Source organism: Ceratotherium simum, chromosome 30 (assembly GCF_057802395.1).
Source record: "Ceratotherium simum simum isolate JZ-2026a chromosome 30, ASM5780239v1, whole genome shotgun sequence".
NCBI lineage: Eukaryota > Metazoa > Chordata > Mammalia > Perissodactyla > Rhinocerotidae > Ceratotherium > Ceratotherium simum.
The window spans coordinates 20,426,142-20,440,213 of NC_141929.1; the positions used below are offsets into that span (position 1 = coordinate 20,426,142).

Sequence of the window (14,072 nt, forward strand, 5' to 3'; positions counted from 1 at the left end):
TTTTTTTGTTCAGTTCTATATGCCATACTGTTAAGCACTGGGATATAGAAATGATGAAACATACTCTTGAGAGGAGCCTAAAGTAGGAAATGTTGGGAAAGGGGTTCTGATGGGGAGGTACGGGCCAGTTCATCTAGTGCCTTGCATTTCATATTCAGGATTTTCGGTTTTAACTCAGAGAGTATAGGGAGCCATTGACAATTTTAAATTGAGTGACATCATCAGATTTGAATTTTAGAAAGGATACTCAGAAAACTTAAACTGAAACCCTATACCTGAATTAGGAATGCATGCATTGATAATCCATCAGCAATGTAGCAAAAACCAGTTTGCAAGTTTAATATGATAAAAGGCAGTAGGGTGTGATGAAAATCTGGTTTAGGCTTGCCTTCTCATTTTTTCCCTGCACCACCCCTCCAGCACATGTCCTTTCTCCCTCAGAATTAGCCATAAGAATATCTGTTGATTGTTTATTTTCACAATATGACTTGTGTGATGGGTGTTAACAACCAGCTCTTTTGTGTTTATTTGAGGAACTTTAAATTTTATATTATTTAGTAATTCTATATTAGAAAAAGGAAACTATGATTGCATTTTAAGTGTTTTTTTACTTCATTATGAGTTAAAATGACTATTTGTACCTTGTAATATAAATAGTATTTTATGTTGTATTAAGCCCTCAAAAATCCTACTGCATTACAAAATGTAACTTTTTTAATAGTCTGTCCTGCTTTAATTTATAAACTAGATGAAAAGCCTATCTTTTATGCCCTCCACTGAAATTTATTTTTCTAAAAATATTTATTGAACAAACACTTTATGTTTGTTCACAGGTAGCCTGTGGGGCTGGACCTGGGATTGTAGCTTTTCTTCTTAGACCCTTTCTTGTGTTCTGCTCTTCTGATGGTTACTATGCTAGGAGGGAAACTGAAGAGGATGCTGCTACATTCTGGGAAGGTTGTAGGGTGAACTAAGTATTAGGAAGATGGATTGCATCATCACCACCCCTTTTTTACTTTTTAAAACCATTCTTGATGTTAATTTTAGCTTGATTTCTCAAGGATGTGGAATTGGGAAGCAGTGAGATATGCTCTTGGGCCAGCCTTCTTACTCTCTGGCCCACTGATTTTCTTCTCTCCTTTTTTTGCCCTCCTTCCTTCCTGTTTTCCTTTTTTTTTTTTAATAACTTTTTTCTTCCATGTTTCTACTAGCATCAATATTATCACCCTCTAGAGTCTTGTTTAACTCCACTTTTGGAAATGAGGCTATAACGGTTGCAGACCCTACTTTGGCAGAATTTGGTAGGTTTTGGTAGGTCCTGGCTCCATCTCCTTCTGCCTGCCAGACGTCCAGAATCACACCACTGCTTACAGAAACATTTGTCCACATACCAAACAGTATGTTTAATTTTAGTAATCTGGTGTCTATTTTCTTTTAGCAACCATGTTTTTAAACATCCAACTCCCATTGTCAAAAATAGAAAGCAGCAGTTACCAGTAACAGGTATGATTTTAAATGTTTCTTCTTTGACTAATAGAGGTGACTAATATAGCTAAAAGTGTACATTGGTATATTTGCCCTCTAACACATAAACCACGCCTCTGTTTCCAGTATAAGTGCCGCAGTCACCTTTTATTGATACCTGGAACTTTCTGTTTATCCACGAGGATGACTGGATGTGTAGTGCTGGGCTAAAGTTTATGAAAGTTTTGAGAATTAATAAATCTTGTGGGCCTATCCTGGTTTCACAGTGGTTAAGTTTGCGTGTGGCTCTTTGGCGGCCCGGGGTTCACCGGTTCAGATCCTGGGCGCAGACCTACTCACGGCTCATCAAGCCATGCTGGAGCAGCATCCCATATAGAAGAGCTGCAACTCTACAACTGTGATATACAACTATGTACTGGGGCTTTGGGGAGAAAAAAAAAAGGAAGATTGGTAACACGTGTTAGTGCAGGGCCAATCTTCCTCAAAAAAAAAAAAATTCTTGTAAATGTCAGGTCCTTTTCATTAATCAAAAAAAATCCTGCATTTTGCCATTTTTTTCCTAGATCCATTTACATTATGCTCAGATATAATAAATAAAGAAGTCATCAGTTTTCTAGCAACCAACAATTGTTCCAAAATGTTGAAGTATAGATGCCCAGGTAAATATTTTTTTAATTGCAGTTGTTTCATAATTAAAGCTTTATATGATATTAGTTAACTAGAATTTGTAGTAGTTCTACCTGTGTGATTTAAACTTCATTTCCTTTGGAGAAGTAACCAGCAGGATTATCATAAAACATTCAAATTAATACCATCTTGGGCCGGCCCCGTGGCTTAGCGGTTAGGTGCATGCGCTCCGCTGCTGGCGGCCCGGGTTCGGATCCCAGGCACGCACCGACGCACCGCTTCTCCGGCCATGCTGAGGCCGCATCCCACATACAGCAACTAGAAGGATGTGCAGCTATGACATACAACTATCTACTGGGGCTTTGGGGGGAAAAAAATAAATAAATGAAATTATTAAAAAAAAAAAAAATTAATACCATCTATCTGCATTAGCCTGTGCTCCCAATGTTTGTTTATATGAATCAACACAGCTAATACTTTTTTTTATTACTTTATTCTCTTTTTGTCACAATTAATACCATCTATAAGTTTAACATTTTTTATATTTTCAAAGAGCCAATAAATAAATGAGCATTCTGGACTATGCTCTAAATATTATAGGCATTAAGTATGAAACAATATCTACTTTTATGTGTATAGTAAATATATAAATGTTTCTAGTGTTCCATGGCCCATTATTTATTTCTTCTGCCCGGGTCTTGTAAATGTTCCACAGTGCTTATTCCATCCCTTCTCCTTCTCCTTCATACCCTGGTATTTCCTCTTTGTTTACTCTTTCTGTCGCACTCTGCTCTATAGAGAAAATTGAGGCAATTCCACAGTAGGCTCAAAATATCATTATTTTTTGGGGCCAGCCCAGTGGCACTATGGTTCGTACACTCTGCTTTGGCAGTCCAGGGTTCGCAAGTTTGGATTCCGGGCATGGACCTACGCACCGCTCATCAAGCCATGCTGTGGCGGCATCCCACATACGAAATAGAGGAAGGCTGGCACGGATTTTAGCTCTGGGCTGGTCTTCCTCAAGCAAAAGAAGAGGAAGATTGGCAACAGATGTTAACTCAGAGTAAATCTTCCTCACCAAGAAAAAAAAAGATCACTATTCTTCAGTCTTGGAAGAGGAGTTTATTACTCTAAAACAGATATATAGCCATAATCTGAATCCCATCTCTTTTTTCTCCCCCTTTTAATACTTGTGAGGTCATTCTCTTCAATCCCTTTCTATCCATTAACTCCTTTAGTCTCACCTTAAACTATGTTCATTTCTCCTCATCTTAAAAAAATCCTGAGCCAGCTTGGGTGGTCTAGTGGTTAAAGTTCGGCGTTCTCATCACCATGGCCTGGGTTCATTTCCCGGTCGTGGAACCCCACCACCTGTCAGTCAGTTGTCATACTGTGGTGGCGGCTCACACAGAGAACTAAACTAACAACTAGGATATACAACCATGCACTGAAGCTTTATTAAAAAAAAAAAGCCAAATACTTTGTGTGATTTGCTATCCCTTCAAGTATTCCTCTACTCTTTCTTCCCCCGTTTATTACCAGATTCTTGCTCTTACTCCCTTCTGTTTCAGTGTATTCATTCCCTTCTTAACTCCCTGCAATCTGACTTCTTTTATTGCCATTCTGCTAAACTTTAATGTCAAAGGTTACCTGAAGGCTCTTCCTCCCGGCAAAACCAATGACTTTTAAAAATATTCTTATCCTCTTTAGTATCTGCACTGTTGACTACTATTCCTTGAAATCCTTTCCTCTTAGTAGTTTAAAACCACAGTTCCCAAACTGTCCACCCAGGCTCCCTGGGGCTCTGCAGTGAACTCACAAGGGCACTACACAATATTTAAAATTTTATAAGTGAAACACAAAACAGTCAACATCTTTTGGACACCACATGAAGTACAGGTCAAAGTAGTTCATAGTTTCAACGTTAGATTGCATTACTTTCCTTTTGATGATGTCATGTCTTTGTGGAGCTGGGTTTTCAGTGTTGTGATAAAAAGCATGCATCACATGAAAATCAATGTGGAGGAAGTGAGAGTGGCAATGTTCAGTCTGATTCCAAGGTTTGAGAAGTTGTGTACTATCCAGTAGGTGCACATATGCCATTAGGAAGTAATTGTAATTAATAAGAATGAAATACAAATATATTCTTTCAATTTAGGTGTGCTATTTTTTCATGGGCCTATGAAGTTGTTAGAACATAAATACTTATTAAGTCATTTTGGTTTTTTTTTCTTTTTTTTTATAATTTTATTTATTTTTCCCCCAAAAGCCCCAGTAGATAGATAGTTGTATGTCATAGTTGCACATCCTTCTAGTTGCTGTATGTGGGACACGGCCTCAGCATGGCCAGAGAAGCAGTGCGTCAGTGCGCGCCCGGGATCCAAACCCGGTTCGCCAGCAGCGGAGTGCGCGCACTTAACCACTAAGCCACAGGGCTGGCCCTAAGTCATTTTGGACCTAACAGAATGGTTGGTATTTCTTTTGGCCTAGGGGTGCCATAAAAAATCACCTAGATCTTAAGGGTGCCATGAAGCAAGAAAGTTTGGGAACCTCTGGTCAAAAGGATTCCAGTTGGCAGAGTGGATGCTCTACAACTGTTAACTCCCTTTCATCCCTTAGTTTGTTTGAGATGGTTCTTTCCTAGTTCCTTTCTTCCCTCAATGACGACTCACTCATTTCACAGACACTAGGGAGTGGTTATTCTGTGGCAGGCACTGGGATCAAAGATGAGTAGACCTGAATTCTCACCTCAAGAAGTTTACATTCTAAAAATAACTCCATTTTATCACCTTTATTGCTTTGTCTTTCTCTTCCCGCCAAATTTCTACAGGTATGCCCCCCAAGACATAGTCTACGGCACTTTACTCCTTTGCAACATTTACTTTTGTGGCATCCACTATCATTTTACTGATGATTTTCAAATCTGTATCTTTATACTTGGCTTCTACCTTGGATTGTAGCCTCATTCTTCCATTTCCAGCTGTACTCAGGACATACTCACTTCAATATCTTGTTATTTCAAACTTAATATATTCAAAACACAGCATCTTTCTCTCTCTTAAATTGCCCTCCCTCCAGCCACTCCATTTCTATTAGTGTTGCCACTATTCTTCTGGCCTCCTAGATTTCAAACCTTGAATCATCTATAACTATTTTTTCTCCTTACATGCCCTATTTCTTCTAGTCTATCAGATTTGGTTCTTTTTTTCTTTATCACATAGGCACTTTTTGCTTTATGCCTAAATTACTCCAGAAAATTTCTAGCAGTCTTTCACCAACCCCCAACTATAATGTGCATATTGCTATTAACTTTTCTTCCTAATATGTGCTTTTTATCATGTCACCATGCTAAAGAACCCTCAGTGCTTCTCTGTAACTCACTGACTCAAACTCTCTGCCTGGCTTCCAAAATTTTGTGGAATTTTGTCCTGCCTCCACTTGTTAAATTTTACTGTACATTTGTTCTCTTTAAGTCTGCCAGAAATGTGCCATGCTTATTCCAAACTTTGTCATTCAGTCAACTACCAAATTACTTAAGAATTATCCTAAACTTCCTTCTTACCCTAGCAGTTCATTATTCACCAATTTTACCTCAGAAATCTCTGAATTCTCCCTGTAAATGCCCTATTTTAGAATCCCCTCATTTGTTTTCTGCACTATTGAAGTAACCCCTCAACTGATCCTCTTACCTTCAGCTGGACTTTCTATAAGACAAATAAAATTATGTAATTTCCTTGCTTAATAAATATCCTTCAGTTCCTACCCTTTTACTTGAAGATAGTTAAAAATCCTTAGCATGGCTTTCAAGACACTTCTTGATCTGGGAAACCCTCACCAGCCTCAACTTTTCTCCCACACTTCTCTCATACCTTATATTCCAGCCACACCAAAGTATCTATGGTTCTTTGAACACACTATGCTATTTCACTCTTCTCTGCTTTTGCACATGTTCATTGTATTCAAAATGTCCTCATCCCAGCCAACTTTCTGCCTGGCTAACTTCTCCTAATCCTTTAGGCATGGGCCCCTAATACCATTAGGTGACAGGCAAATGGAGAACTTTATTGTGGATGAATGTGGCTAACATTACTTGAACCTACTGATCGATCTTAACATTAAAAAGAGAGAGAGAGATAGTCAGACTTTATGTGCCTCTTAATATGATGTAGTAAGAAGTACACGATACTGCCTGTGAGGAATGCTACTAAAAACAATTGAATCTGAATCTGATCAATTATCTAGATCTAATTACTAGTTTATTGGGCGCACAGGAACATTTTAAAGAATGCAACTAGAATGTAATCAGCAAAACCCAGCCTTTGGGAAACTCCTTAGTACAAATGACCCAGTGTCTACAATGAGTAAATGATAAAGAGGAAGCAAGGAGAATTTAGAGATTAAAAGAAACTCAAGGGCCGGCCCCGTGGCTTAGCGGTTAAGTGCGTGCGCTCCGATGTAGGCGGCCTGGGTTCGGATCCCGGGCGCGCACAGACGCACTGCTTCTCTGGCCATGCTGAGGCCGCGTCCCACATACAGCAACTAGAAGGATGTGCAGCTATGACATACAACTATCTACTGGGGCTTTGGGGGAAAAATAAATAAATAAAATTATAAAAAAAAAAAACTCAAGAGACATATCAACTGAATGTAATGGTAGACCTTGTTTGGATCATGATTCAAACAAACCAACTGGGAAAAGAAAGTTTTAAAATAATAGGGAAATTTGAACACTGAGTGGATATTAGATTATATTAAGCATGATTTTCTTAGGTGTGATAATGGTTTTGTGTTTTGAAAAAAGAGTCCTTATCTTTTAGGGATGCATACAAAGTATTTACAGATGAAATGATACTTTAATGTAAATTCCAGGCTTCATGATCCAGTGTGTACATGGTGGGCAGAGCAGAGTAGGTGGGGTATAGATAAAATATGATTGGCTATGAGTTAATAATTGTTGAAGCTGGGTGATAGATACATGGAGGTTCATCATACTTTTCCCTTTACTCTTGTGTTTTTGAAATTTTCCATAATAAAACACTGGGGGGAAAAAGAAAGACGACTGAACATAAGATCACTTCTTTTGGATATCTTCCCTAACAGTGGCTCCTGCTCAGAACCAGACCAGACTAGATGCTCCTTTTCTATATCACCATAACTCTGTTCATGCCTTTATTGCAACACTTACTTCACTGTGTTGTATTTGTTGTCTTTACTCTCTCACATGACTATGAGCTTCTTGATGTATTTATAATTAAGTTCCTGATTTCACTTCAGTTACCATCATAAATATATTTGTTTTCATAGATATGTTGTTAGATATTTTGTAACATCTATACATCACTTTGATTTGTTTTCTTTTAGGTTGCATAGCAGTAGGAAAATCTCTGAATAGCCGAAATTTTAGCAGGCTCTTGCACTCTTGCCCATACCAATGTGATCGTCACAAAGTCATTGTGGAAGCTGAAGACAGATATAAAAGTGAACTAAGGAAATCACTTATCTCTAACAAAAGTAATTTTAAAACTGTAATTATGACTAGACCTTCTGAACTATGATCTAGAACATTAAGTATGTTAAAACCTAGAGGGTAAAATAATATTGAAAAGAAAATCTGTCACTGAGCAACCAGTGCTTTAAGGTGTACCCAGCGAGTAGATTTAGTTTCTGGTGGTTTAAAAATTTTTCCTAATCCACCTAAGAATTCCTATTAGAAGGGGGAAAAAAGGAAATATCACACCAATGGAATTGATGTGCCATTACTCAGATTGATATTCTAAATATGCTAAATGTTTTCCATATTTTTCAGAAATTCTGCTGACCCCACGTAGAAAACGACAACTCAGTAATGAATCTACTACCCCTGGAGGAATAAGTGAATATATTTAATTTTTAAATAAACCTAAGTTTCATATATTCCTGAGAAAGAACAGCTGAATGATCCTTCTCAGTCTCATCATTAATGGCTCTTAAATGATAACACTTGGTTCTGATGAGGGTCATACTTCCTAAGAAAAGAGGCTTCCCTCTTCCCTTCCTCGTGTTGCTTGCTCATCCATTGCTTGCCGGTTGGGGAAGGAGCAGGAGGAAACTAACATTTATTAAGCATATACTATGTGTTAGGTGTTTTATGGATGTTGTTTCCTTTAGTTCTTATAATAACATTGTAAGGTAGGTATTATTTTATTCCCAATTTAAGGCAAATGGCAGAACTTAGATTCAAATGCAAACCTTTCTCCAGAAGCCCCTGTTCTATCCTCTGGATCACATTTCTATTTTAAGAGCAAAATTATTCCTATGCACAAGTGCTTCAGAGAGATTTTGCAGAAGATTTTGATTTCATAACTAGCACTTCAAACAATCAAAATTGCAGAGACAAATAGTATAAACCTGAAAACCCTGCTTAAAAATCAAAATACTTCTTAAATGATTAGTTAATATATGGGAATTTTTATTTAACTACAGGGTTAACATTTCAGGTTTATCACCATTGCAAATTTATCACAGAGACTTAAAGAACAGTACCATTTTCTTCCATTCATATGGAATTAGTACCTGTGAGTAAGAATAAGCAGTTGAGTACATTACTTGTCAAAGTAACCTGGAAATGAGTATCATCTATAGAGCCATTCTGTTTATTGCAAAAGCATTTGGACTTGGTACATCCAGGAAACATTTTGCCACATAGTTTTATTTGACCATTTTCACTGCTAAAACCTTGAAAGAAATTTCAAATTTACTTGTTATATCTGGATCTTTTTCTAGGTTAAAAGTTCTGCATGCAGGGGCCTGCCCGGTGGCATAGTGGTTAAGTGCACGTGCTCTGCTTTGGCGGCCCAGGGTTCCTGGGTTCAGATCCTGGGCACTCACCGACGCACCACTGCTTGTCAGGCCATGCTGTGCAGCATCCCATATAAAGTAGAGGAAGATGGGCACGGATGTTAGCCCAGGGCCAATCTTCCTCAGCAAAAAAAAAAAAAAAAGTTCTGCATGCAAATTAAAATTAAGTACAGTACTACTATAGGGTAGCCCACTTTTGAAGTAATATTTTCTGTAGAAACTGTTAGAAAATGGATATTTTTCCATGGAAACATGTTGCACTTGGAAATCTTATTTTTGACAAGGAGTGGCATCAAATTAATAATAGATTTTTTTCAGTAACATGTCTTTTTCTTTTTTTGAGAGGAGGACTAGCCTTGAGCTAACATCTGATGCCAATCCTCCCCTTTTTTCTTGAGGAAGATTGGCCCTGAGCTAACATCCCTGCCCATCTTCCTCTACTTTATATGGGACGCCGCCACAGCATGGCTTGACAAGCCGTGCGTCAGTGCGCGCCCGGGACCCGAACCCGTGAACCCTGGGCTGCCGAAGCGGAGTGCGCGCACTTAACCGCTTGTGCCACCGGGCCAGCCCCTTATTAACATACCTTAAAAGCAAATATATAACAACTAAAAATATTCTATAATCATTTTACATAGTAAAGTCATTTGCAGAGCCTCCTGAGATGTACATAATTATGGTTACACATTGATTATACAGAGGCATCCTAAATACTAAGTGACATTCAGCTTATAAATACATCTTTTTTTGTAGGTTAGAATTGCTTTAGCTAAAATCAAATAGTTAATAATTTGGCCCGCTTTTTTAGAATTTAGAAAGGCATCTTGAGGAGGTAGTGATTAGATTGGTCTTATATCTCTTTCACAAGCAGGCCAGGGATATTTGATATATAGCCATTTTTTTCCCTCTTGATAAATTTCCCTTTTGTATTAGAGACATTCATCACCATTCATTTGGTTACAGGTTACACTCAAATTTGAGACTATTCTTTTGAGAAGCAACCATTGCGGCGTCTAAGTATTTAAAGAGCCTTGAGGACAAGGGTCTCTTTTAAGATAGATTGGTATCTTGAGAGGGTTTGAAAAATAAGAGTCTCTAGAACTGAGCCTTCTTACCTATTTTTCCCTGCCCTTTCCTAACCGCCAATCAATATTCGGAGGAGCACTAAAGAAGCCAGAGGGGAGCCTTGTGGTGTAGAGAGCTGCTTCCTCCTTCTAGGCTGCCCACTACTCTGCTACAGTTAAGGAACTGGACACAGATATTAAGTGTCAGAGTCAATGAGATGACAGCTGCAATGGAAAAGTATGGATTGGCCATACATGAATAATTCCAGGACCCCAATATTCTGAATGTTATAATAATACATCCAGTCCTGACTATAATGAATTCAAATCATTTCACAAGTGAAATTGAAATAATCTATTTCTTGGATAACCAGAGTTTTCCAGTAGACCCAAAAGTAAGGAGTAACTTCATTGTTAAGTTTTGAAACAGTTTTTATAGATAATAAGATTTTTTCTTTCAACAAATATTTATTGATCACCTACTATGTGTCAGACACTGTTTTAGGCACTGGGGATCCAATGGTGAGCAAAACAGACAAAAATTCCTGTCTTCATGGAGCTTGCATTCTAAGTAATACCATTAAGTTATAATCAGACATTATTTTCATTCATTTCTCAGCCTTCTGCTGGCAAGATTTTCTCTTCTGTTTTAAAAGATCTGAACTGTGGCTCCTGTCCTAGGAGAGGTGGACAAATGGCTAACAGTCTTGACCTGCAAGGGCAAGATTTTCTAAGGGTGTCCCAGCACAACTATTCCAGGTCCTACTAAAGTAAATAGCAGCCTTAAGTGGAAATACAAAAAACTCCTCCTTATCCGCATCTATCTACAATGGTAGCATGAATTAATGATGAATGAAAAAGCTTAAAAGAAAACTATTTCCTAGTAATCATCACCAGAAGATATTTATGTTTACAGATACCAACTGTGCATCCTTTCTGTTGTAGAAAGTATCCCTAAAAACCAGATAGTTAAAAACTTCCTTCCTTCTTGTGCAGCCTATTTTTTTTTTGAGTTTTAATCAAGCTGAGCACCTATATAGGTAGTGAACGTGTATTTCAAAAGACCCTTATTCTTTAAAAATATTAATCAAGCCTGATAATTAAAGTAACAAGTGTTGATATTCTTTTCTATTCTATGAAGTTATGGAGCCCTTTGGGAAGACTGTATCTATAAGATAGGTAAGCTGTTTATTAACTGTCCTCACAGGAATGTTGAGAGAATTAAAATTCAAATGTTTAAAAACTTGTGTTTCTTGATTGAAAGATGTTGCAAGTATTATTGCAATAGGATTAAGTTACAATTATTGAAGAAGTCACAGTGATAGCATCTAGCTTAATAGTAGGCACTCAATTTTTAAAAATGAAGTAGATTTCTATATGATAAGTAACCCAGGTGTGAGGTTTTCTCACTGTATAGTTCATATCCTTAGAATAAGTTAAGCACTTATTTGGGTCTCAAGAAGATCCCTTTTTCAGTAAGTACTAATATATTCTACAATTCTCGTTAATTACAGAAAAAAGAAGAATTCGTAAAAACTTTACTAAAGAAGAAGTAAATTACCTTTTCAATGGAGTTAAGAAAATGGGAAATCACTGGAATTTAATTTTGTGGTCTTTCCCCTTTCAGCAAGGACGGAAGGCTGTGGACCTTGCTCACAAATACCATAAGCTGATCAAACGCCCCAAGTGTGCAGCTCCTTGATTGGAAGACTTGTCAGTTTTTAGTTTGAACTCTTAAAATACAATGCCTTGAAGATACAAAATTTAAAATATTCTTCTAAACTCTCATGAGACAGGGAATGTGGAAACAGGGATACTGCTTTAATTAACTACTTTTTGTGATGCTGTAGCTCATCAAATTATTAAAATAATTTATAAAACACGTATGTTTTCAATGTATAAATTAGTAAGACAAAATTCCTTTATGAGGTCAAACATTTGTTCAGAAATATGCTTTTATTTTTCCTTAAGCTCAAAGAACATAGGTCAGAGAAAAAAAATTATGAGCCTTTAAACATTATTTGATATTACATTGCAATGAATACTATGTGAGACATTTGAATTTTAGTATTCCTACACAGTGAAAGTCCCTCCCTAGAACTTAGCAAGATAGAATAGTTTCCCAAGCTATTCAAGTGAGGTTCCCACACACTAAATCAATGGTTGACATTTTGTTAATTAAATTGTTTCCTCATATAAAGGCTAATTGTGCAGTTGCTTTGAATACTCCTGAATTGTACGGTCAGGTTCACTTCTTTTTGGTGTATGTTTATTTGCTTTTGCTTTTTAAAAGTTTAAAACAATTTTTTATTGTTTGCTTTTAAGTTAGTTTTCTTCTAGTGGAAAACCAAACTATTAGATCTCAATTTTCTGTTTTTCTTACTCTTTTTATATTCCATCATGATCCCCAAAGGATGCTGTTGCAACTTCCATTGTACTTAAAATGCTGTTGCTGTGGCAAAGTGATCAAGTATCAGAGCCTGAATGCTCAGCTGCGCTTCTGTACCCATTAGCTCACTGTTTCATGTCATTCTAGTAGATTCTTCACTCCCAAAGAGTATTTCCTTCTAAGTATGTATTCTTTGACCTTTTCAGATCATGCCTATTTCTTAGATAAAGCAGAATTTTTATTAAATTTCTTATTTTCTGATACACGATGAAAATTCCAGAGGGTCAATAAGTAGAAAATTTTCTATTTAAATCCAAAATTTGGGGCCAGCCCGGTGGCCTAGTGGTTAAGTTCGTGCGCTCTGCTTCGGTGGCCTGGGGTTCACAGGTTTGGATCCCGGGCGTGGACCAATGCACCACTTGTCAAACCATGCTGTGGCGGCGTCCCATATAAAGTAGAGGAAGATGGGCACAGATGTTAGCGCAGGGCCAATCTTCCTCAGCAAAAAGAGGAGGATTGGCAACAGATGTTAGCTCAGGGCTAATCTTCCTCACAAAAAAAACAAAACAAAATTTCCTTTAGGCAAAAGAATAATTTACAATTAGGAAAATTCCTTGCAGCATTTAAAGTGTGAATGAATTTAGTCCATTATCTGTCTATTTCCTAAGCACTATGGAGATGATTTAAATAATCTGCTCGGTTATTTTGATTTGTATTTCTCAATATATATGAAAGTTGTTTTAGGTCAAAGGGGAAAACATTTTGTCTTATGACTTAGATAATCCTCAGCCTTATTAGCTTGGATAATCAGAAGTTATCTCTTACCATTGTTCTGATATGATTTAAACATTTTTCCACTTTAAATGGGTCTTAGGTAACAGTTCGTTTATTGATTGGAAATTATTACGTAGTAACAGAAAAATCAAACACTGCTCACAGAAGCATCCCCAAGAGTATGACATACTGTAGCTTAGACACTGTTTTGTGTCAGTCAGTGAAACTATATTTAAAATAACCTCGGGCCGGTCCTGTGGCTTGGTGGTTAAGTGCGCGCGCTGCAATGCTGTTGGCCCGGGTTCGGATCCCGGGTGCGCATCGAGGCACCACTTCTCCGTCCATCCTGAGGCTGAGTCCCACATGCAGCAACTGGAAGGATGTGCAGCTATGACATACAACTATCTACTGGGGCTTTGGGGGGAAAAATTAAATAAATAAAATCTTTAAAAAAAATAAAATAAAATAAAATAAAATAAAATAAAATAAAATAACCTATACTGGGCCTGCCCCATGGCTTAGCGGTTAAGTGCTTGCGCTATGCTGCTGGCGGCCCGGGGTTCGGATCCCGGGCGCGCACCGATGCACCGCTTCTCCGGCCACACTGAGGGTGCGTTCCACATACAGCAACTAGAAGGCTGTGCAACTATGACATACAACTATCTACTGGGGCTTTGGGGGGAAAAAATAAAAATAAAAAAAATTAAAATAACCTATACTGCCTTCTGAAACCTTCTTGAAATTTTATCCTAAACCCTTGGCTAACTTTTGGGTAACATGAGCTGCTTTTTTCCCTCAAGTGGAGATATTTGGTAATAAAATAAATGAAGACGCATCAAAAGGAAAGCCAAAGAATGATGACGTATTAGAGGGCTGTATGGCTTTAGGAATTCAGA

General features: G+C 37.6%; 1 protein-coding gene across 1 annotated transcript in view; it reads left to right on the forward strand.

Annotated features, from left to right (window-relative positions):
* TERB1 (telomere repeat binding bouquet formation protein 1) overlaps window positions 1-11,861 on the forward strand; it is a 53,676-nt gene extending 41,815 nt beyond the window's left edge. Inside the window, exons 14-18 of the mRNA XM_004431687.3 lie at window positions 1,439-1,503; window positions 2,049-2,144; window positions 7,474-7,623; window positions 7,919-7,984; window positions 11,528-11,861. Of these exons, the coding sequence (XP_004431744.1) occupies window positions 1,439-1,503; window positions 2,049-2,144; window positions 7,474-7,623; window positions 7,919-7,984; window positions 11,528-11,715 (565 nt within the window). The 3' untranslated portion in view covers window positions 11,716-11,861. The remainder of the gene's footprint in view (window positions 1-1,438; window positions 1,504-2,048; window positions 2,145-7,473; window positions 7,624-7,918; window positions 7,985-11,527) is intronic.
* The last annotated feature ends 2,211 nt before the right edge of the window (window positions 11,862-14,072 follow it).